At 30.8% G+C, this 23,848-nt stretch overlaps 2 protein-coding genes across 3 annotated transcripts in view; one reads left to right on the forward strand and one right to left on the reverse strand.

Moving 5' to 3' along the window:
• LOC129944637 (uncharacterized) overlaps nucleotides 1–23,848 on the reverse strand; it is a 173,637-nt gene that overhangs the window by 136,296 nt on the left and 13,493 nt on the right. The gene's annotated exons all lie outside the window — the stretch shown is intronic.
• On the forward strand, nucleotides 8,064–10,527 carry LOC129944638 (uncharacterized). The gene is made up of 6 exons (XM_056054204.1): nucleotides 8,064–8,194; nucleotides 8,459–8,673; nucleotides 9,135–9,331; nucleotides 9,391–9,535; nucleotides 9,598–9,731; nucleotides 9,936–10,527. Exons 1-6 carry the CDS (start codon nucleotides 8,157–8,159, stop codon nucleotides 10,248–10,250), a joined length of 1,044 nt encoding a protein of 347 aa, XP_055910179.1. The 5' UTR covers nucleotides 8,064–8,156; the 3' UTR covers nucleotides 10,251–10,527.

The raw sequence follows: 23,848 nt of genomic DNA on the forward strand, positions 1-23,848 counted from the left end.
GATGATATTGACATAATTTGAAGATCAAAGCGTGATGTCTGTGGAGCGTTTTTGAGCATTGCAACAAAAGTGAAGAAGATGGGTTTAGTGGTCAATGAGGGTAAGACCAAGTATACGCTGTCATCAAATAAGGACATTGAACAACGACGTCTTGGACAAAAAGTCACCATGGACAGGACTAACTTCGAATAATAACTCTTGCACATCGCTTCTTCTTTGGACCTAGAAGGCAATTGAGAAGTAAAGTCCTCTCTCGAGCATCTAAAATCACCATCTATAAGACACTCATCATCCCGGTTCTCATTTATGGCGCTGAGGCCTGAACACTGTCAAAGAAAGATGAGAACGTCTTAGAATGCTTCGAGAGAAAAATTCTTCGTCTGATTTTCGGTCCCCTACGGATAGATGAAGAATGGAGGAGAAGATATAACGACAAACTGTACGGGCTGTACAGCGACACTGACCTAGTTAGCAGAATTAAAGTCCAACGGCATAGATGGCTAGGTCATGTAGAGCGGATGGACATCAATGCTCCAGCCCGGAAGGTCATCGAATCCAATCGAGGAAGACCGCGACTCAGGTGGCGCACCCAGGTGGGAGAGGACCTCAACCAACTTGGCGTGCGAAACTGGAGACAGCTAGCTAGGGACCGAGCTGGCTGGAGACTCTTGTTCGTTGAGGCCCAGGTCCACCCTGGACTGTAGCGCCACCTTAAGTAAGTAAGTAATTTGATCTTAATTCATAAGATTAAGACCACGACGAACACTTATTTATATCGTTTTTATTGTTCATTCTTCAGAAAAATTAACGGTCTAAATAGCTGTTTTCCTGAACCTGCTTTTTGATAAATTAAGATGTTTGATTGCACTTTTTCGATGCCACGTATTCTGTATTCTTTACAAGAATATGCAAACATACATTTCATTTATAGAGAGTACAAAGGGAAAGGTACCCTAACGCACGTCACCCGGATTATGGAGTGTTTATTAGAGTCCATAGCTGTTTCACGGAAGGAAGGCTGCCTGGTAGTGGTGTTGGTGGTGCTGGCGTGGGACGACCCCCTCGAGGAGATACCGAAGACTTAGTGCTTGCGAAACTTGACCGAGATCCTACAGTATCAATCCGAGCAATAGATCGACGCACTGGGATCGGAAAGACGACTGCGCATAATGTGCTTAGTAAATATAAATATCATCATCAGCAAGATTTTGAAACGAGAATGAGTTTTTGTCGACAAATGATAATGAAAATTGAAGAAGATCCGAAGTTCTTTGACAAAATTCTTTGAAGCGATGAGTCGACATTTAAAAGAGATATCTACACTTATCTCGATAATCTCCACTTCTGGGCACTACAAAACCCAAACATCATGAAGGAAGACAGGTCCCAGTACCAATTCAAAATAAACTTTTGGACTGGGATTCTCAATTATAAAATAATTGAACCCTTTGAGTTGCCGGGGATTTTAACTGGCCAAGGTTATTTAAAGTTCCTCCAAAATGATCTCCCAACCTTGCTGGAAGAAGTGCTTCAAGGACTAAAGGAATACCATTGGCTTCAAAACGATGGTTGTCCAGCACACTATGCTTTGCCTGTGCGGGAATATTTAAATGCAAGATATCCAGGCAGATGGATAGGACGTCTGGGACCAATTTGCATTAAGGAAATCGTATACAGCAAGCAGATCAGGTCTTAAGAGGAGCTAAGAAATCGCGTGGAGGCAGCTGCATTACAAATTTCTGAGGAAAACCTTCCACGTTCACTAAGACGTTCATTTATTCGGAGGTTTAGAACAAACATAAGAGTGGGTGGAAAACAGTTTGAGCATTTGCTTTAAATACGAAATAGTTGAATACACAAACAATTATTTGCGTTAAGTACGCTTACGAGTATATTTCACTTCCGGGATGAAATGTCCTAGGATGAGTTGTGTCTTGGGATGAATTGTGCGTTTTGAAAAATCAAATGGCATTTATATCTTTGAAAACACTCATTTAACAGGTATATTTTAAAATCTTATGTAGGTCTTTTTTTAAACAGACTTTTTTCATACAGGAGCAAGTTCGTACCACCCAGTCGTGCATTTTATTTCTCTAAGAAGTCTAACAGTTATAATAATTTTCATAAGATATTTTTTGTTTGGCTATTTTGGTCTTTTTGTTTTTGGAATGCAAATAAAAAACTTAATTCATTCTTTCCCAACGTTTCGTAAGTGTTCCTTACTTCTTCAGGGGTGTCTTTATTCAATATTTTACATTAAATCACATTAATTCTATTAATTTTACTCCCATTCCTACATCCTTCCAACAACGGCACTGACACAAAATTGAAAATGAATTAACAAAAAGAATATGAAATAAATAATAGACATAAACGAGAAAAACTATCAAATTAAACAGAATTGAAACTTATATCACACAATGTTCGCAGGAACTTTTTTGAGTACTGAACAAAAAAATGCATATAACTTTTCTTGTAGTTGGGATAGAACTTTTTTGTATCAGTTTTCAGGACGGTCATAAAGTGTACTATGCGGCATTGCAGGGTTATCCATTACTTACGGGACACCCGTATATTGAATTTTAATTTTTAAACAGCAAGAAACCTATACGTTGAAAAATTCACACGTTTTGTCTTGAAAAGTTCAAAAATGTAGATTCCTAGTTTCTACTGCCGCTTTCAAGACAAATCTACAAGTTGACTGCTTATTTACGGGCTTAAGTGAGACTTTTTGACAAACTTAGTCATATTGTTCCTTTAAGAGGGTTTTTTTACACTTCAGAATTTCAGAAAGTACACTCAGAGAAATAATTTTTTTATTTTCGTTTGTCGCTAAAGAATATCGTTTGAATTGAATGAAAATCGTTTGCAGGAAAGTTAAAATGTTTGCTGCAAAAGAATTTCATTGGTCACAAATGAATTTCATTTGATCCAAATTATAATTCGATAATAGCAAACGTATTGCAAAACAACCCATTCGTTTGAAGCTTATTGTTGGTGAGTTCATTGCGGCGAACGTATACATTTCCCACATCTAAACAACTTGTTGTTTGCTATCAACTGTTTTTGTTTACAGTAAACGAATGAATAGTTTGCAAAGAACCTTTCAGATTGTTGTTTGTTGCAAAAATGTTCGCTTTTAATGTAAATGTACAGATCAATTACAACAAATGAATGAAGACTTTGTGATTAAGATTTGGACAGAGCAAGGGAATATATTTTTTTGCAAACGAATAAATGATTGCTTGTAATTTTTTTTCTATTAAAATGGGAAAAATGATTTCAAGTTTGAGACAAACACGTTAAGCAGTTAAGACAAGTAAATTATTATGGATTTGAGTTTCTGCAGAAGAAATTGCAAAAATAATTTATTTTTAATTTTGAACTGAAATCGTGTAAAAATAAGTTTTGCAAAAATACTAGAAAATAAACATTCCAATTCAATGTGAAAATTCATAATTATTTTTCAAATAGAAATAATCTTGTTTAAAATGATGCTTTTTATAAGTAGCTAGGTACTTAAATTCTTTTAAAAAGATAGGTACATAATGATATTAAATGATAAAATAAAAAAGTTGTGTTCAACAGAGGAAAAGCATTTATATAAATATATGTACATATGTAGATATCTTTCTCTTGTTTCTTCTATGATTATAATAAATACAAATACCCATGTATGTACATATGTACATATATATTTTTATAGTAATTAAACACTTAAAAATTACTTTCATATTCAAATTTACAACCTACCAAGGTTTCCTACGGGCTCAAAAAACACCCTCCACCTCTAATGTACCCATAATGCAAAACATAACATACCATCTTACGAAAACTTTCAGCATTCTTAAAAGCAGAAATCAGCCATATTATATTTTGCTTCTGCCCATCAGTTTTCTCAAAAACAAAAACAAAGTTAACTTAAATCACCCAAGTAACAGTAAATCGTCATCGCCGTCGTCGGATGGGTACACACACACACGTCGTCGTTACTGTTTACCGTTCAACCGCAATTTTGGTAAGCAACGAAACGAAGCTAACAAACAACGCATATGCATGCATGCAATAATTGAAAATATTTTGGGAGGGAAACCTTTATGATGGCTTCTTATCTTCGTATGAAAAACAGTGATGCTATATAAATATTAAAAACAATAAACAAATCCCAGATTATTAGTCGTAGGCACATACTATATGTGCAAGCAAAATTGGTTCAACAAAAACAAAGAACTGATTTTGATGAAAAATCTATCCCGACTGATTATTACAACTGGCAAAAATAGTACAAATAACGGGTTAAATTTTGATCATGATAAGAGTTATTGAAGAGATTTTGCTGTAAAATGTATCAAAAACAAATTGAATTACTTTGTTTCAGATCAAAAAGGTTGCTGTTTGAACCCTGTTTGAACCATATTTTATGTTACAATTTATCAATTACATTACTTATGCTTACAAAGAAAATTAGAATATCGTTCAACTTGTTTATTTTTGTCGATGTATCATCACTGTTTTATCATTTCTTTCTCGTGCAACCAAATAGAATTAAGTGTTACCTACCTTAAAGCTTAGAAGCAATTTGATCAATATAAGATTTTGCAAAAAAGTGACCTTGCTTGGTTTTTATTATTTAATTAGGTAATACATTTTTCTGATTTTACAAGTTAGGAATAGAATATTTGTATTCATTGTCCACTAACACTGTTCAATGAACTATTTTACAAGTCCAACAAAAACGGTTTTGTGTTAGAGAATTAATGCAAATTGATAACTAGAAAAACCAGCTTGTTACTGCATTTAAAATCTAATCCTTTTGATAGGATGTCAAAGATAAAAATTAATCTTAATCCTAATTATATATAAATATAACAAAAATATAACATTTTAAGACTTAAAAAAAGACTTGGAGTAATAGTTTATTTTTTGCTTTAATCGGAAATCTACAAAATAGAACGTATATATTCTAAGAAGAGAGTTAGTTCTTTATTATAAATTTCTTGGAATCTGTTTTTATTGATCAAGGTATTAAGTTCATTTATGATAATTATCATTTTCGTCATATGTTAAAGTTCTAAATGAACTTAGAACTGTGAAATAGTAATGGTTTTCTATATAATTTTTGATCATATGGAGTGTTAAACTGTAATAATTGTTCAAGAGGGCAACACTGAATTATAACCAAAAGACAGTAATATAAGTATATCGCGCATGCATACAATGCGTTTCATTCGCGCCAAAAAGGTAAGTCCGCACTAGTTTTCTAAAGATTTCATGTACGGAAAAGCACTTTTTGAATAGAATTCTTTTGAGGATAATGCAAAAACTAATTATGTGTATAAATATGAATAAATGATGAAAAATTGACTTATGATTCAAATATAAATCAAAATGATACACCATGTTGTATGGTATAAAACAATTATGCCAAAATTATAAAATTGGTTTTACATTCTTGATTTTTTTATTTCATAAATCTCAAATTTAGTCGGAAAACCATATGAGTCAGCCGAAGAAATTTGTTCCTTTTGTGTGGTTTTCTTGTCAACCAAAAATCCTTTCTGATTTAAGAAATGTATTCCAATACAACTAATTAAATTCCGAATCAATTTTAAATAATATTGAAGCAATACCTTACAATGAAAATGAATCTCGGTTTTTGTTAGAGTAGACCTCCAAATTGAAAACAACCGCCGCAAATATCTTTTTTGAATAATACGATTTGTAAAACTTAATAAAATATGTTCTTATGCGATAAAATAACAAACGGACTAAAAAAAACTATATCAAATTGCATGTCACAATTTAATTTCGTCATACAGAGTTTGAAAAATATCGAACTATAATTAAAACTACTCATTTTTTATCGTCTGAAAAACTATCTACTGTGTGGACGGGGTGTTATGCCAAAAAAGACCGCGTTTAATTGTATGCCTTACGTTGCTTCTATAGTCGCAGATGCATCGTCCAACGAATGTAAAATAAGTGTTACCTCTGTTCAGAAATATTGTGAAGAACAAAATTATATTTATTTTATACTTTTTAGAACAGAAATGAAACTTCAATTGTCTTTAACGATAAACTATGGACGTGCGTGGACACAAGTTATTATTAAATACGGCAAAAATAATTAAGTGTCCATTTATGCCTGATATACATTTTATTAAATGAGCTAACAAATGGTTTACGAAAAAATAAATGATTTTAGAAATGTGTATTTATAAGATTGTGTGGCTAATTTGTTAAAATGCAATTGAAGTTTATAACCAAAAACACTGTCAAGCCTTGATTTGATAAAAAATTAAAATTTGTATGGACAAAAGCAAAACTATATGTGAAGGTAATAATTGGATTTCGTTTAAGTAAGTGTGTACTTTATTTTGTATTTAATTAATACTTTGAGAAAAGTTAAAATATATTCATATGTACTTTTAAAAAAATTTGCAATACAAATATTTTGAATAGGCGTATGTGTGAAAATATTGATTAAGATGTACATTAAATTTCCACACGGCAACACTGCCCATCAGTTTGGAATACCTTTAAAACGGTAAAACCTTTGAGCTGAGTCGTGTCCGTCTGCGCTGAAGCAAATAATTTTCATTTTATGTCTGGCAGTGGTAATGAAAGAGTGAATTTCTGTTTTCAGTGAAATATTATTATTTCAAATTTCATTTTATCAATAAAATAAAATTGTTTTCAGTTGAATATTATTAAGAATATTAAGGAGGTATGCTTCTTTTTATTACCGCCGTGTACAAAAGATTATCTTCGGTAGTGCGAATAAAAGGATCATCAAATTCAATAACGTACTCTGAGTTAGTCAAATCTGGTGAGTATTAATTACTTAAATAATCATAATATTCAACACTAAAGGCTATTTTCTATTATCTTAAGTGAAAGATCAATTCGACATCGTTGGAAATATAAAATTTTACGATTCAAAAGCTTCCGCTTATATCGCTGACGAAGACGTCGTTGATTACATAATGCAGTTTAAATCTTCTCCAGGCTGGACATTAGGAGTGCTGGACCATAACGTTGATGAAATACCAGGTAAAATTTAGTTTAAGAATTTATGATCGATTTTTCTCCGTACATTTTGACTCCACGCCGAGTTTTCTATGTGTTAGTAGACTTCACAATTTTTTAAGTTTTGTAGGTCCATTTTCGAATGCTCAATCTCTAAATTCTGATTTAAACTCAGATTGTATTGACTTTTCTATAACTTTTAGGACCAGTTAATTTACTAATTCTTTCGTTCAGAAATTGGAAAATAGCATAAATGTTTTAGATACCTGCATAATAAAAAATTCCGTCTTATCCGAAATTTTAAAAATATTTACATTAAAACAAAAGCAAAAGTTTCCCAACACTTAAATTGAATAGCGAAGGTATGGCGTATCGTTTTATTCAATATTAGCTATTTAAAATTTTACTTTTTTTAATTTAATTTATTAAAATTTAAGGATCCCAAGAAAGTTCTTTGATTATAATTGATAGTGATGAAATAGCACCATCACCATCTGTTGAATCAATAGAGTTTGTAGAGTCTGTAGAAGAGTTAGAAGAGTCTGTTCAAGGACCTAAGTCCTAACATCACGATTTTAAATACAGTTCCTCAAGAAGAAACGTCTTTGAAGAATAACATTTCAAGATTTGGTGTACAATCAACTATTGTAACAAAAATCAATCCAGAGGTAAAAATATTGAAATATTATTAATACTTAATCGATTTTCTATTTAAAAAAAGCAAAGGGGTTTTACTTTCCAATTTGAAGTTAAAAATATGTTTTTTTTAAAATTATACTATATACTTTTTTTTCTCTTCTCTTATTTATGTAAGTGACAATACATTTAAAAAATAGCTTGTATCGTTTTCGAAAACTAGTTTTTGTTATCATTTACTTAATTTTGTTTAGCAATTAAAAGTGATCTAATTGGGTTTTTAAATAATACATACACATAAACATATACAGTTGATAAAACCAAATTATGTGTTTTATATCTTTATATATATCTATGCATAGTTTGTTTATCTTCTTTTTGTAATATAGGTACTCAAAAAATATAAACACGTAGACTTTATTATCCTGCTTAGGCAATTTGAAAAGAATGTCTTTTTTACTAATGCACAAAAAATTAAGCTTAGTAAGCTTATGATACAGATTGTACTGGAGGATGACTTAAAATTGGAGTAAGAAAAAACCTGTTAACACATAGTAAGAGCAGCTCAGTAAAGAATTTCAAAATGAGTAGTACGTCACTTAACTATTAACTCTCAGTTATAATTTTCTTATATCATAGTATACTAAGACGTTTGCTTATTGTCAAACTCCATAAACAAATAATGAGAACCAATAGAACTATTTTTGAGAATCTTCAATATTTTCTTAACTGGGCTTCAATTATATGTGTTAGTAATAAAAAGTAATGATTCAATAGAAAATGTATTTATCAGATTGAATCGCCATGATTTTGCGTATATAGCTTCTGTCATAAACGCAGTTTTTCCTTCCGAGGCAAAAGAAGAATATTACAGCCCCGCGATTAATGGCCAAAAGGCATCCGGGGAGTTATATGACACCTTTGCAAACTATAGAAATTTGCTATCAAGCACCGGGCTTATTAATAGGAGATCAAAAAAATCATCAAGGGATTTAGACTCAACAATAGGTATACACTATTTTTTTTAATTATGTGCCAGGTGGATTTTGAATATTATATATATATATGTATATAATATTCGTCTGATTAAAAAAAAATTGTCTTTGATCTTTAAAGCTTTTTGATTAGAGCTTGGTGAAACAATGCAAATTTTAGAAATTTAATTTGATATTTAGAGGTTGTTACTCGGATTTTTATATTTTATATACAAATGTTATGGGACTATTTGAGTTGTTTTGTAATTTAAAAAATTGTCGTATTTCACTAAGCTCTAACCTAGGTGCACTGAAAATCGACGACATTTATGTTTTATATATGTCTGTAGTAAAAAAATAATTCGAAGTTTCCATGTCGAAATCCTACGCCTTGAATTTTACATAACGCTTTTGCTCAATCAAAATTGCACGATTTGAAGTTTTTACACATTTACACATAATGTATATTTTTAAATATGTGCTTATTCAATTTAGTTAATGTTTGCGACGACAACTGCGAAGCTTTTAAATTTATCCAAGAGTATAACGAACCATTCGATGAAGTTCTTGAAAATTGGAAAAGAAGTTTTGCAGTAAGATGGAACATTTTGGAGGACAATAAAGTTGAAACTGCTGATTACCTCGCTAAATTTCCAATTTGTATACTCAACAACAGTAATATTTTCAAATTAGTGAGTGCATTTAAAATTGAAAGCATTTATTTGTGATTAAACTGAATTTCTATTTACAGTTTTTAGAAGACTCAAAAATGTTGCACCCGGACATTGCCTTAAATATAGATTGGCAAATCTGTAATAAGGTTTTAGAAAATGGAAGCCATTTGAAGGATCCTACCGTTAAAAAGTGGATTACTGCAAGCCTAAACTGTTCCGAAGGTACAACCAAATACTATTGTCAATATTTACTTGTTCTGTTTATAACATTACTCCTTTTTTAGAAAATAGAAAAGCTATTGGGCTTCTAGTACTACCGTACTTATTTCCCTCAACAAAAATAAAGGCCAGGCAAGGAAAACAAAGTTTTAAGGCGTCAAAACTTGAAATTCAAGAAAAATTTATTCTATATTTCGAAGTGAGTACTTAAATGAATGGACATTCTTTAAAAAAAAATTAATTGACAATATTTTGCTGCTAAAATTAGTGTTACAGTTTGCAATAAATAAAGACTATTAACTCTAACAAACATTTTAATAATAGATTTGAACATTCAATTCATAATATAGCCTTTATAAGTATCGAATACATATAAAATCAATGTTTTATTTTAAATTTGTAGACTTTGGGAAAAGCTGATGACTTCGAAAGACAGTTATTAAATAGCAATGTCGGACTACAACCACGAATTATATTTGTGGGAGAATTAAATTGTTTGAAGGCGTATGTAACGCTAACGGATAAAAAATATGCCTTTGAGAATCCTCTTGATGCTGTCCAACAATGTTTCTATATGTATCAGGCATTACATATAAAATATCCTGCTGAAAGCACGTCTGTGTGGACTTTCATTCAAATCTACATCTTTAATGTCAAAACCAAATTTGACCAAGTATCGTCCAGCATAAAGTCGATTTGGAGAAGTCTAAAAAAGTAAATATTATATTAAGATATTGTATGCATGACTTATTAGAAGGAGTTTGTCATTATGACCTTAGAAATGTTTTAAGGTACCTTATCTTAAAATATAATTTTTTTCCTGTGCAACAACTGAATTGTCGAATAGAAATATTCAACTTTGGTCGATAACACAAAAATCACCTCTTTTGTATCTATTTTTAAGAGACATCACATTAATTCAACTGAATTTTTGAGGAAAATAAACACCAAACTTTCAAAAAATGTGGTTTTACTCCAAGAAAAAGAAAAAATATACTTAAACATCAATTCAAAATTTAAAATTTATGAAAACGAAATTTTTTTAAATTTCCACGATTATGGCCCAACTTTTCAGTTAAAATCATCTGAATTTTTTAAATTCAATTTCAAATCATCGGATAATATTTTGAAAGTTTAATTTATAATTCTTTAAGGTATTTTATAAAAAGAAAAATTGGTTGTAGTTATAGGACTGTAAGAAAATAATGATGTAAAAGCAAATAAAACATTTCATTTGCGTTTATCATATTTAGAGACTGTTTGTTTCGACAGTAATTATTTTGCTTACAAAATTAAAAAAAAATAATTTGTTTTCAGTTTTCGATATAGAGCTTCTTCAATACTTCATACTTCTTGTAAACATTGTTTTCGCCATATGGCAGAACATTTTTTTTATCCTAAAATAATGAGTGTTCTGGAAAATATTTTTCTTCAGCATTTATTTTAAAATTTAAAAATCCACATATTATTTAGTGTCTCTTTTAAACTTACTTAATCTTTTCGTTATATAAGTTATATAAAAAATAATCCTCCTTTGTTTTTAACTATGAATAATGTTATTGTGATTTTCGTGAGTTATTGAATATATAGCTTTATATAAATGAAATTTAAATTGTTAACTTCAAATCTATACAAGTATGTGAAGTAAAATTTGATTGTTTTAATAAAACAAGAGTTACAAAATAAAATTTTGTTTATATATTTGAATCAATAGATATGTGGAATAAAAAATGTGTTTGTATTTAATTGGACTTTTTGTAACTTGAAATTAATGATTTCGGAATACTTGTAGTTGAATATGTATAACCTCTATTTTAGTGTCATAAAATAAACTAAAGTTTTGAATAACGAATTGTGTTGCGAAAAAAATCTTAGAACGAATTATTGAATTGATAAACATTTATACACTTGTTAGAGCCCAAAATACATAATTAATTTAGTAATTTAATGTTGAAAAATGTTAGCTATGGCAAGATAAAATATACGTAAAAGGTGTATGTATGTACATATGTAAGAGATTCAAATATATTGTCAAAATCAATCAACAGTAATTACCTGAAATAAAAATGTATTGAGGGCAATAGCAACTGAGTCGATCGTTTTTTAGATAAATAACTAATATATAATTCATTTAGCACAGCAACGCAATTCGTTTTCTGTAAAAGTTTAGTTTGTTTAGCACAAAGAGCAGATTTGCCAGAGGAGTGTAGGACAAACGCATACAATTCAAACCGAAACGAATGATTTATTTGATTTAAACGCATTATTTGTTTGCATCAAACAAATTCTATGTTCCACTCAAAAGGTCCTGTTCTTTGCCACAAACGTAAGATACGGTTGCAACAAATGTAAGTATAAAGAATATTCCTTTGAACCTACTCCTTGATTCGTTTGCCTCAACCGCGAAAATTGGTAGCATCAAACGTGCAATTCGTTCACAACAAACTCTTGGTCGTGAGCCACAACTTGACATTTCGTTAGTGATAAATGAATAAATCGTTTGCTTCAAACGAGTAATCCGTCTGCCACAACTTGAAACTTCTTTTGTCATAAACGAGCCAAACGATCACTCCAAACGTTTGATTCATTTGCAACAAATTAAAAACTTGTTCGCAAAACCTAATTATTTATTTGATACAAACATTCGATTTGTTTGCAATAAACGATGAAATGTTTACTGCAAAAGAATTTAAGAATTTGCTGCAAACTAAAATGAAAAATTCTCCAGCAAACGAAAAAGTCGATTGGGCAATTTTTTCGTTTGCCGCAATCGATTCGTTCTCTCAGTGTAGTAAGCTTATAGCAAGCGTCAAACTACGATCAGAGGCTCATCATAAGTGCATGTGTTAGTTGTTAGTAAAAAATAATACAAATATAGCCTAACACACGCACAAAATACAAAACAAAATTAGCATTTAACTATTACAGAACAAAAAATAAAATGAGAACGTTTACAATAGTGGAGCACTGGTTCTAAACAATGATTTTAATCCCACCTTATTTAAATTTAAATCTATCGATGAACAGTTTAAGTTATATAAAATGCTCATTCGACTTAAAGCTTCATTCTTGCCATAGTTAGTTCTATGGAAGTCAATATGTATAAAATCAAATGTGCGCAGGTGATGAGTTCCGCCCCGGTAATTCAAATGTACACAAGATAGCAAATAAGGTGCATCAATTTCACCATTAATGAGTTGATGAAAAAATACTAAGTCATTATTAACACGCCTTTGATGGAGATATTGCATTTGAAGAAGTAGAATACGATGATAGGGATCTTCCCAAGGAAGACCTTTTGGGGCAAAGCGAATGAAATTATGTTGAATTGATTCAATACGTTTTCTATGAATTTCCTAATAGGGAGTCCATACCTGCGAAGCATATTCAAGATGAGGACGAACATGGCAATTATACAAAGAAAGGGTAACATAGGGATCATTGAACTCCTTTGCCCAGCGTTTTATAAAACCAAGCATAGAACTTGCCTTATTAACAATAACATTAGTGTGATGTGTAAACTCTAAGTTGGAACAGAAATGTACACCTAAATCTTTAAATGTGGAGACACGACAGAGTTTTTGCTGTGATATACAGTAGTCAAATACGTTACTGATTAGTTTTTTAGTAAAAGTTATAGTCTGGCATTTTAAAGGGCTGAGTAAAAGGCTATTTTCCCACACCAAAATGTGAAACTATCAATGTCGGCTTGTAAAAGAATACGATCATGGTTGGACTTTATTATTTTGAAAATCTTCATATCGTCAGCAAAAAAGAGAAGTTCACTTGAGCGTAGACATGACGATACATCGTTAATAGACAGGATGAACAAAAAAGGTCCAAGATGGCTTCCCTGGGGAACACCAGATTGAGCAACAAAAGGTTCAGAATGACAATTTCTAAATTTTACCTCGTAGGATCTGTTTTTAAGGTATGACTTAATCCAAGCTAAGAAAAATGGTGGAAAACCAAGAGCCTTAAGTTTAAATAAAATAATTCCGTGGCTAAGTTGGTCAAAAGCTTTAGAAAAGTCAGTGTATACACAGTCAACTTCATAACCTTGTTCTAAAGCGTTTGAACATATGTTTGAGAATGTGAGGAGATTAGTAACGGTTGATCTTTTTTTCACAAAACCATGTTGCTGTTCGCAAATGATATTTTTACTAAAATATGCTACGCTTTCACAAACAACTTGTTCAAATACTTTAGGAATGCAAGAAAGCTTTGCAATGGGCCTGTAGTTGCTTATATCCGACTTGTTACCTTTCTTGAAAATTGGTGTTAGAAATGACTTCTTCCATATACTGGGAAATGTGCCTGTTTTTAGAGAAAGTTTGAATAAAAACGTAAGGGGTTCAACTAAAGCATTACTACACTTTTTTAGTACTATTGGAGGAATACCATCAGGACCGGCTGAGCAGTCATCATTCAACGCAGATAAAAGATCAAGGACCGTACTCTGTAGCACAGGTATGTGACTACAGCTAGTTTGCGAAAAAGTGTGAAGATTATGAAAATATACTTCATCAACTTCTTGAGGGCTATTAACAAATGACTCACGGAAATTCGTTGCGAAAGCGTTACAGATATCAAAAGTTTTATCTAACGAAAGGTTCTTGTAAGTGAAGTTAACTGGAAAACCATCTGATTTTTTCTTTGAGTTTACAAAATTCCAACATTTTTTAGGATTCTCTTTCAAAGAGGTGCCCATATCAGTAACATAACAAGCATATTAAAAATTAGAAAGAGATTTAAATTGGTTAAAGAGTTCAACATTAAAGGAGAAGTTGACTGGTGACAGAGTTTTGAGATACGTTTTCCATGCCTTATTTCTTTTGTTACGCAGTAAACGCAATTCTTTCGTGTACCAAGGATGGCTAAAGTTTGTAATTCTTGATTTCTTTATCGGTACATTTTTTTCAAAACAATAATTAAGGATCCTATAAAAAGTTGAAACTGCTTCGTCAATGTTAGAAAATGCTAGTGTATCAGCAATTCCAGAAATGGTTGAATCTTCAGACAACTGCTGGAAATTGGCTCTTCTGAAATCAAAATTATATAAGCAATCAAAAGAATTACTGTGATTAGTAAGGTTACTTAAGTCAAAAAAAATGTCCAAACTGGGGTCAATATTAGTAATTCCTGATCTAGATTCTAGAACAAGAGTACTAATAGCGTCAGAAGAAAAGACTAAATCGAGAATTCGATTTTTTGAGTTTTTAATACAGCTTGTTTGCTGTAAGTCAGTAAGAAGGACTTTATCGAGAAGAGAAAGTTCCATTTGTGAAGAAGAAGGAGAGGCTTCAAGGCAGGATTCGTCTTCCGATAGAATCCAGTCAATGTGTGGTAAATTAAAATCACCTAAAAGTAAGATATTGGTATCAGAGCTGGACAAATTTATAAGATAGTCTAATGCCAAGGAGAGATCGTTATAAACAGACTCAAAACTTTTTGGAGGAATGTAAACGTTTAAAATGAAAAAAGTCTTAGTCTGTACCATTATCTTTACACATACAAGTTCAATTGATAATACAAATGGAAAAGATACAGAAGAAGAGAAATATTTATTTTTACCGCTATGAGAACACCTCCACCTAAATCCTTTGCATTACCAACATGACGATCGTTTCTGTAAACTTCGAACTCCTGACTAAAAAGTTCTGTGTCGGAAAAGCTTGAATTTAGCCACGTTTCTGTCAAAACGAATACGTCGTGTGGAAATGATTGGCAGCTACGAAAAATGTCAGTAGTCTTACTACGAAGTCCCCTTACGTTTTGATAGAAGAGCGAAAGCCTGTTAAGTTTTTTGATTTGTTTTTTAAAGAAACACCCTGAAGGTTGGAGAAAATTCCCATAGAAAGATATTGTAATGGGTCCGATTTGTCAAATTGAAAATTTTGACGTTTCTCGACGTTTCAAGGTCCCTAGAGTCGAAATAAAAGATTTTTAGAAAGATGTCTGTGCGTTCGCGTGTACGTACATTCGTACGTCTGTACGTTAGCGACGTTTTTTTCGTCGTACAGATAATAAGGCAGAAAGATGCAGAAAGGGCTCTCAAGTAAATTGCGTTGGTGGTTTTTTTACCTAGTAGTTTGAAAAAAGGTGAAAATTTTGGTTAACCCTAAATATCTTACGAACCAAAAACGCTAGAGACTTGAATTAAATTTTATATAATATATTGAAACGTCATATGAAAAAAGTATATTTTTTGAAAAAAATCCATTTATCGGTTTTTTTATAAATCAAAAAAAAAATTGTTACCTCCAAAATTTTACGACTTAAATATGATTTCATCTCCAAAACAATTTTGTGCAACGAAGAATAATGTTTTTGACATCTGATAAAATTTTGAGAAAAATCGAATTGACAATTTTTTTTATAAAAAATAAAAATCTAAAAAAACATTGCTCAGAGTTGGTAAAAATTGAATATCGATTCAAATATCTTTTCAAAAACTTGAAATTTAGGCTTCAAACTTATTTTATCTTATAAGAAATATTGTTTTCAACATTCTAAAAAATGTTGAGAAAAATCGAATTGACAGTTTTTTTACAAAAAATAAAAACCTAAAAAAAAATGTTGGTCAACATTCAGTAAAATTTTGAAAAAAATCGAATTGACAGTTTTTGTACAAAAATTAAAAACCTAAAAAAAATTAACAAAAGTTGGTAAAAATTGATTTTCGACTCAAATATATTTTCAAAAATTTGAAATATTGGCTTCAAACTTATTTTATTTCACAGAAAATATTGTGTTCGATATTTAGTAATTTTTATATAAAAATCCAACAGTCCGTTTTTTCATAAAAAATAAAATCTGCAAAAAATAGTACGCAAATTTGGTAAAAATTGATACGAGTACATATAGACAAACTTTTAAGCAAGACAAATCGACAGACGGGATGGGAAGTTATCAGTGTGGTTAGCATCCCAGCCTCTTTTTTCTTGGATTTAATCATTCTTTTGTGTGTGATATTACAGTGCTGTTTTTAAAAATAATAGTTCAAGTAAGTTTTTAGTCAAATCAGGTGTTCCGCAGGGAAGCGATATTGGTCGATTGTTATTTGTTTTATTTATAAATAATCTTCCTCTAATTTTACAGAATTCAATGACAATAATATTATGATAATAATACTATGTGAATACGGCAATATTAATCTTTTATTATTAAACATTGAGAAGTGTAAAACGATGAATATCTTCTACATTTGAGAAAATTAGAAAGACATTTTTTGACGTTTTAAGGTCTTTAGAGTCTAAATAAAAGGTTTTTCGAGAGATGTCTGTGTGTGCGTGTGTACGTGGGTTCGTAGGTCCGTACGTTCGGGAAGTTTTTTCGTCATCCATAGTTCAAGAACCTGTAATATGTATATCGACTACAAATATATTTTGTTATACAGATAATAACGCAGAAAGATGCGAAATAGACTCTCAAAAAAATTGAGTGGATGGTTAATTTACCATAGCAATTTAAAAATCGTGAAAATGTTGGTTAACCCAAAATATCTTATGCACCAATAACTCTAGATACTTGAATTAAACTTGAAATAATGTGTTGTAACGTGATACCAAACAAGTTTATTTTTGCAATTAATACAATTAACGTTTTTTTATTAATCAAAAAAACTGAAATAAAATTATTTGTCACCTTGAATATTTTACGAACAAAAAATGAGTTTGTCTCCAAAATAACTTTGTGCAATTAAGAATATCGTTTCCGACATCTAACTCTATTTGAAAAAAAATATTGTTTTCGACATTCAGTACAATTTCGAGAAAAATCGAATTCACAGTTTTTTTTACAACGAACAAAAACCTTAACAAAACATTACCAAAAGTTGTTAAAAATTTACTCAAATATCTTTTCAAAAATACAAATTTTGGCTTAAAACTAATTTTGTCTCACAGAATTTATTTTTTTCGACTTCCAGTTGTTTTTTTTTTATAAAAATTCAGCAGTCGATAACTTATAACCCTTTTAAGCAAGACAAATCGACAGATGGTATGGAAAGTTAACAGTGTGGATCGCATCCCAGCGTACGTCCTTACGTCTGTACATTCGCTACGTTTTTTTCGTCGTATATAGCTCAAGAACCAGAAGAGATATCGACTTCAAATATATTTTGTTATATAGATAAAAAGACAGAAAGATGCAGAAAAGGTTCACAAGAAAATTGCATGGGTTCTTTTTTACCATATCAGTTTAATAAAAGGTCAACATTTAGGTTAACGTAAAATATCTCGCGAAGTAATATCGCTAGAGACTTGAATTGAATTGTATATTATGTATTTTAACGCGATACCAAATAAGTGTATTTTTGGAAAAAAAACCGATTATCGATTTTTTTATAATTCAAAATAACTGAAAAAAAAAACACGAATATAAAACGATTTTATCTCCAAAACATTTTCGTGCAACGAAGAATAGCGCTTTTAATATTTGGTAAAATTTTGAGAAAAATCGAATTGACAGTTTTTTAAATAAAATAATAAAAACCCAAAAAAAACAATAATTAAAGTTGTTAAAAATTGAATTTCGATTCAAATATATTTTCAAAAATTTGAGATTATGGCTTTGAATTTATTTTATCTTATAAGATATACTATTTTCAACACAGACAAATTGAATGGACAGCTTTTAACACAAAATTAAAACCTAAAAAAAAATCAAAAGTTGGTAAAAATTGATTTTCGACTTAAATATCTTTTCAACGCTTTGAGACATTGGCATTAAACTAATTTTATCTAATGAAAACTATTGTTTTCAACATTTAATAAAATTTTGAGAAAAATCTAATCAACCGTTTTTTAACAAAAAATAAATACCTTACAAAAATTAATAAAAGTTCTTAAAAAATTGATTTTCTACTCAAATATCTTTTCAAATTTTTTCATAAAAAAATAAAATCTACAAAAAAAGTACTACGCAAAATTGGTAAAAATTAGTGTTCGGTTCTCAATATCTCGTAAAAAATAGAACACATTGATTCAAATTAATTTCATTTGTCCAAATTGCATTTGTTTATATTAGAAATAAAAACATTTAAGAAATGCTACTAAAATTGGTTAACGACTCGAAATCTCGTTAGCAAAAATATATTTTAAAATTAAAATATTTCATCATTATGCAAAATAATGTTGTTTGAAAACATACATTATGTATATAATAATATATAAAAAAGAAAACGTACAAACTTTTTAAGTAGCCAAATCGACAGACGGGACGGGAAGTTTTCAGTGTGGGTCGCATCGCAGCTTCTTTTTTTAATTGAATGAAACAAATTAAAAAAAAATATTTAGCGGACATGAAAAAAATGTTGCATGTGTTAAAAAATGAAAAAAGACTCTTAAAGCGAATCAGTCTGAAAGCTTAATTTCCAAATTTGAAGACTGTCGATCCAATGGTTTGGGCTATAAAAGGGTTAGTTAAGTAGTTTTTTTCTGGATGGATAGAGATTTTTCAGAAAACCTGGTAGATCCAATTTTTATTCTAGGTGTTGATGACGTTGCTCTTATAAATAATCCAGGTTTTCGAATCGAGGTGTAAATGCAACATGGCTAAATTGCGAAAAACATTAGTTATGGGTTAGTTTCTTTAAAATAAATACAATCTACGATTTTAAGCTAAATGATTTTTTTTTATTTTGGGCCCAACCCCATACGACAGACAAACTAACAAATCAAAAACTTGATATTTTTGAATTTGGTACTTCCTTGAGACAGGGCAGCAGTTTGGCTTTGCATTTTTTTTTTGTTTTGGTTACTTCTTAATTGCTAGTGGCAACAAGAGTAGGAAGATAGTAATATTTATTTCTGGTAGTGGCATGGTTGTTATAAACTGTCCTAGCACTACTTACTAGCCACTGAGTTCTCGTACAATGGAGTTAACAATCCATGCCTCGTTTCTGGCCAGACGAAGAAGAAATAAGGAGGAAGACTAAATGGAGTGAGGGATATTAATGTGCACTATCTGCAGTGTTTGTGCTACTATTAGGTAGATAAACCTCATCATCATCTAGTTTTAGTTTTGTTTTATCAAACACAAATAAAAGTAATGAATTCTAAAAAAAAACCTTTTAGATTAAATTAACGTTTTAAAAAGTTGCACTTTAAACCTTTTTTAAAAACTTTTTTTTTTGTCCAAATTACCATTATTTTTTATTTTTATTTTTCATTTAAGGTACATATTTTTTGAAATTATCCCTACCTCCTAAACGGGTGAGATATACTCCCGCTCCTTTAATAAAAAATGCCTGTTTTTAACTGTTCTATAAAAATCCGTCATTAAACTTTGTCGCCTGAGTTATCGTACTCTCCCCGAAATGTGAGTATCTAGGCATTCAAAATTGTCTCTCCTACAAAATAAACGTTTTCGCAATTTCTTACAAGACTTTTGATTGGTACTTACAACCGCGGTCCTTTTCCTATCCATGTATAAAGAAAGCATGACAAAGTACAAAGGCATACCTATGAAGGTAGGTATAATAATCCCTAACGATGCAACATTTGTTACTTAAGAATATTTCATAAGCGATTTTTAACATTTCCTTAAATCCCTTTTCTTTTTCGAAGAACCCTTATTCAAACATTTGAACAAAAAATAGATTTTTTCGCTTTCAACTCCTTTAAATCCCCACATTTTTATAAGCTCAACCTAGACGAGTGGTTTTTGGATTTAACGAGAAAATAGCAAAGCTTAGAGTGTGATCCTTTCTTGCCTTGCAGCTATTAAACCCCTCACATTAATTGGCATGGCATACCATGAAAAGGAGAACAAGTGTGCATTTACATCTTTACCGACTAACGTACAATGGTACATGGTGTACGAACAGGAGTATACACGAGGACGTACCTTCATGGGTACCAGTTATAAATATATTGCTCGTGTCTACATATATCCGTGGAGGAAGCGTTTTTAGAATTTATGTTCCTGAGTTATACATAGTCATACATTATGTTAAGCCAAAGGTGATAATGATAATGATAAGCATTGAAGAGAAGTTTATCATAACAACTCGAACAATTGATACAAATTGAAGGTTACCTCGATTTTTCTTTCGTTTCCAGAAGTTCTTTTCATTCTGTAGATGTTTTCTGTTTGTTGATGTGTTTTCGGGTGTAGTATACCATATAAGTATGTCTTTCAGTGCGGCGCGGCGTATTAAACCATAAATTTTATTTTTATTGGAAAACTTGTGCTCTTATTCGCAAATGGTGTGCCATTTGAAGTAAAGGAGTTTATGGCCGCTCCGTGCACAAGCACAAGAAGATTTAAATCGATGTGTTTTGGAGCCGAGGCCGGAGCCGGCAGCTTCACGCTGGCTCTGCGTTGGTATCAAGTTCTTCATCAAAACAGAAGTTCCTACGGGGGTAGTGATATGCGAGTATAGAGGTATAACTATTTTATAGAGCTGAGGCTTAGCAGGAAGTAATGACACAGTTTTGGGGAGCGACAGGCAAGCTATAAAGTATATTTTAGGTCGCTACAATTGTGGCAAGAATTCAAAAGAAGCCAGGCCAGAGGTTCCAACATAGGTGCGGTGACAGTGTGCCAATGCTTTTGGCAGGAGATTTACACAATGTAAGAAAAACTGTTCAATAGGTATAGGTGGTGTAATATATAAAAAAGTAAACAAAAATACTTTTTCTCTCAGACAGCTTAGACGACAATGGCATTCATTTTGCTTGGTTGTGCAGAAATATTGCGATGAGTGTAATCAATGGCGGAAACTTACCATTATAAACAACTTTTTTTCTGTTGAATTATTGGCCTTTTTTGAGCCTATACAATAACTACTGCTGGAGTTGGAGGTGATAGTTTATTTTTGATAAATTCTATTCGATCATAAACGCTTGGATATAAAGTAAATGGAATTTTTCTACTTAAAGTTATAAAACGTTTTTTTATTTACCAATACATCCCTACCTTAGCTATGCATTATATATTCATTTATTTTATTGAGCTAAAGGCAATATTTCAGATTTTCATGCCTTCTATAAAAAAATAAGTCTTTGTAGTGGCTTGAGTATGATTTTTATGATTTATTCATATATTTTTGACGATGGTGATGATGAGATTTGAGTCTTGTTGTGAATATGTACGTTTTAAATTTCTATGAGGCTCAATCAAAAGATCACATATCAAATAAAAAAATATTGTTTTTATTGTAATATTATTTTCTGCTTTTTTTATCTTAATGGCAATGCTGTTGAACCTTGTTTTTAACTATAAACGATATTTTCGACAACACACCTGATTTTTTATATCAATCTGTACCGATTTTTGAAGATTATGCTAATTATTCCGTAGCTTGAAAATTGTGTCTTTTGATTGGTCATTTTGATATATATTCCATATTAATTAATAATAGTTTTGTATTCTTTGAGGAACTAATGTAACCACACTTGGACTTCATTCATAAAGGGGCCTTATTCTTCTGGGATTAAAAATGTATGGATTTTCAATGTACAAGTATTATTTACTTTTACAAGAAAGAAAATGAAGAACAAACAAATGCATCGAAGGAGTCAACGTGGTCCCAAAAATAGACTTATTAAAATGTACTATAGGAGTGTGATAAACTTATTAACAACTTTCTTTCTTCCCCTTCTTTTTTCCTAACGCTTACACTGTATTTCTGGCATGTTTATTGTATTCAAAACTTTTTAAGTGTGCTCTATTTATAAATTAAACTTTTGGTCAAAACATTTTGCTTACTTCATTTCGGCTTTTCGTACGCGAATCCTTAACAGAGAATTTCAATTCAATTCAAACACAGTTTTTGATCAGGTTTTAAACGTATTAGTTAAGCTTCAGTGAGTAAAGAAGCTTAAGGCCATTAGGGATAAGAGATCATGGTGTTTAATAAGTTCCCGGGCGCATTTTAAGTTGATCACATTTAGTTTTGTGAATAATTCTATAAAATCAGTTTTTATATTGTGATTTCTTAATAAAAGTGGTCGATGTTTTCTACTTTAACCTTGGGATATTAATATTAGTTAAACATTAACTACTTTAACCTTGGGATATTAGTTAAACATTAATTCAAAAGTAAACGGTTCTAAAAATATTGATGTTGGAATGCGCAACCACGTACGCAATGTTTTAGGTATTGTGGCATAAGTTAAACCTTAAATCAAAAGAAAAGTAAAGTATGTCAAGGCTCTAAAATACCCGCGCTTTCTTGGAAAATCTATCTATACTATAGTAGAATCTTACACGAATAACAAAAAAATATCCATAGTATGAATACTAGCGATACAAGTTAAAGTAGAATCTTACTACTGATGGGTTTTTGACATTCATACGAGTCTCGAATGGAACTTATGTGATTTCTTTCTCAAATGTGGGTTTGTATCTCGATGGCTGTGTTCGTTAAGTAGTTGTGCATTTGAAATCATGTGTTTTCCATTGGGGGAAAACAATCAATCTGTTACTGTTGATATTATTTAGGTTGGAAATGGACTAACTGGGCCTATTTTGCAAGAGAAAACAATAGAAAAGATAACTAATTTTTGCTATATTTTCACTTAACGTTTATCGCAGTTTAGAATAAATCTTTTTGGTGTTTCCACCGCACAAGAAGATTTAAAAATGATTAAGTTTGACAGCACTTTCTTAAATACAAATGGTGTTTGCATCTTTCTTATGAAGTGCAAATGAGATAGTTTGATTCGTGTTAAACAATGAAGAACTGAATAGTTCAGCATTATATAAGAATACGCTACCTACTCCATGTGATTTTTTTTTTAAATTTTATTAAAACAAATCTAAATTTTTCGTAAACAAACATGCAAAGAAACAGGCCCTAGTGCATTATCTGTAAAACCAACTCCTCCAAAAAGAGTTTTCTTCACAAACTTTGAATCGATTCCGATCCCCGTGCGGGATGTTAATGTACTAGTCTACGAATTTTTAAATGAACTATTTTTAAAGAATGACAGTTCCCGGATGTGTCTTACCATTTCTTCCATTGTCCATTTTATTAGTTTAGTTAGTTTTTTTTTACTAAGCTAATTTAAACATTTAATTTTTTCTTCTATTTGTGTGGTTTTCTTCATTATTATTCTGACAGATCTTCTTTCCGTTGTACCATTTTTAAATACAAAAATCTGGCTACTGACGGTCGTTTTTTTGCCGTTAATCATTGTACTTTATATGGAATACCAAAAAAACGCACATAATATTGATGTTGGAATACCCAACCACGTACGCAATGTAATGGGTATTTTTATTTATGGACAACAAAATTGATTTTTTTTTCTAGTTGTAAATTTAGTAGGAATTCCGAAAATTTCTTAAGATACTGCGCCTTTC

The sequence above is a fragment of the Eupeodes corollae genome, chromosome 2 (genome assembly GCF_945859685.1).
Source record: "Eupeodes corollae chromosome 2, idEupCoro1.1, whole genome shotgun sequence".
Lineage (NCBI taxonomy): Eukaryota > Metazoa > Arthropoda > Insecta > Diptera > Syrphidae > Eupeodes > Eupeodes corollae.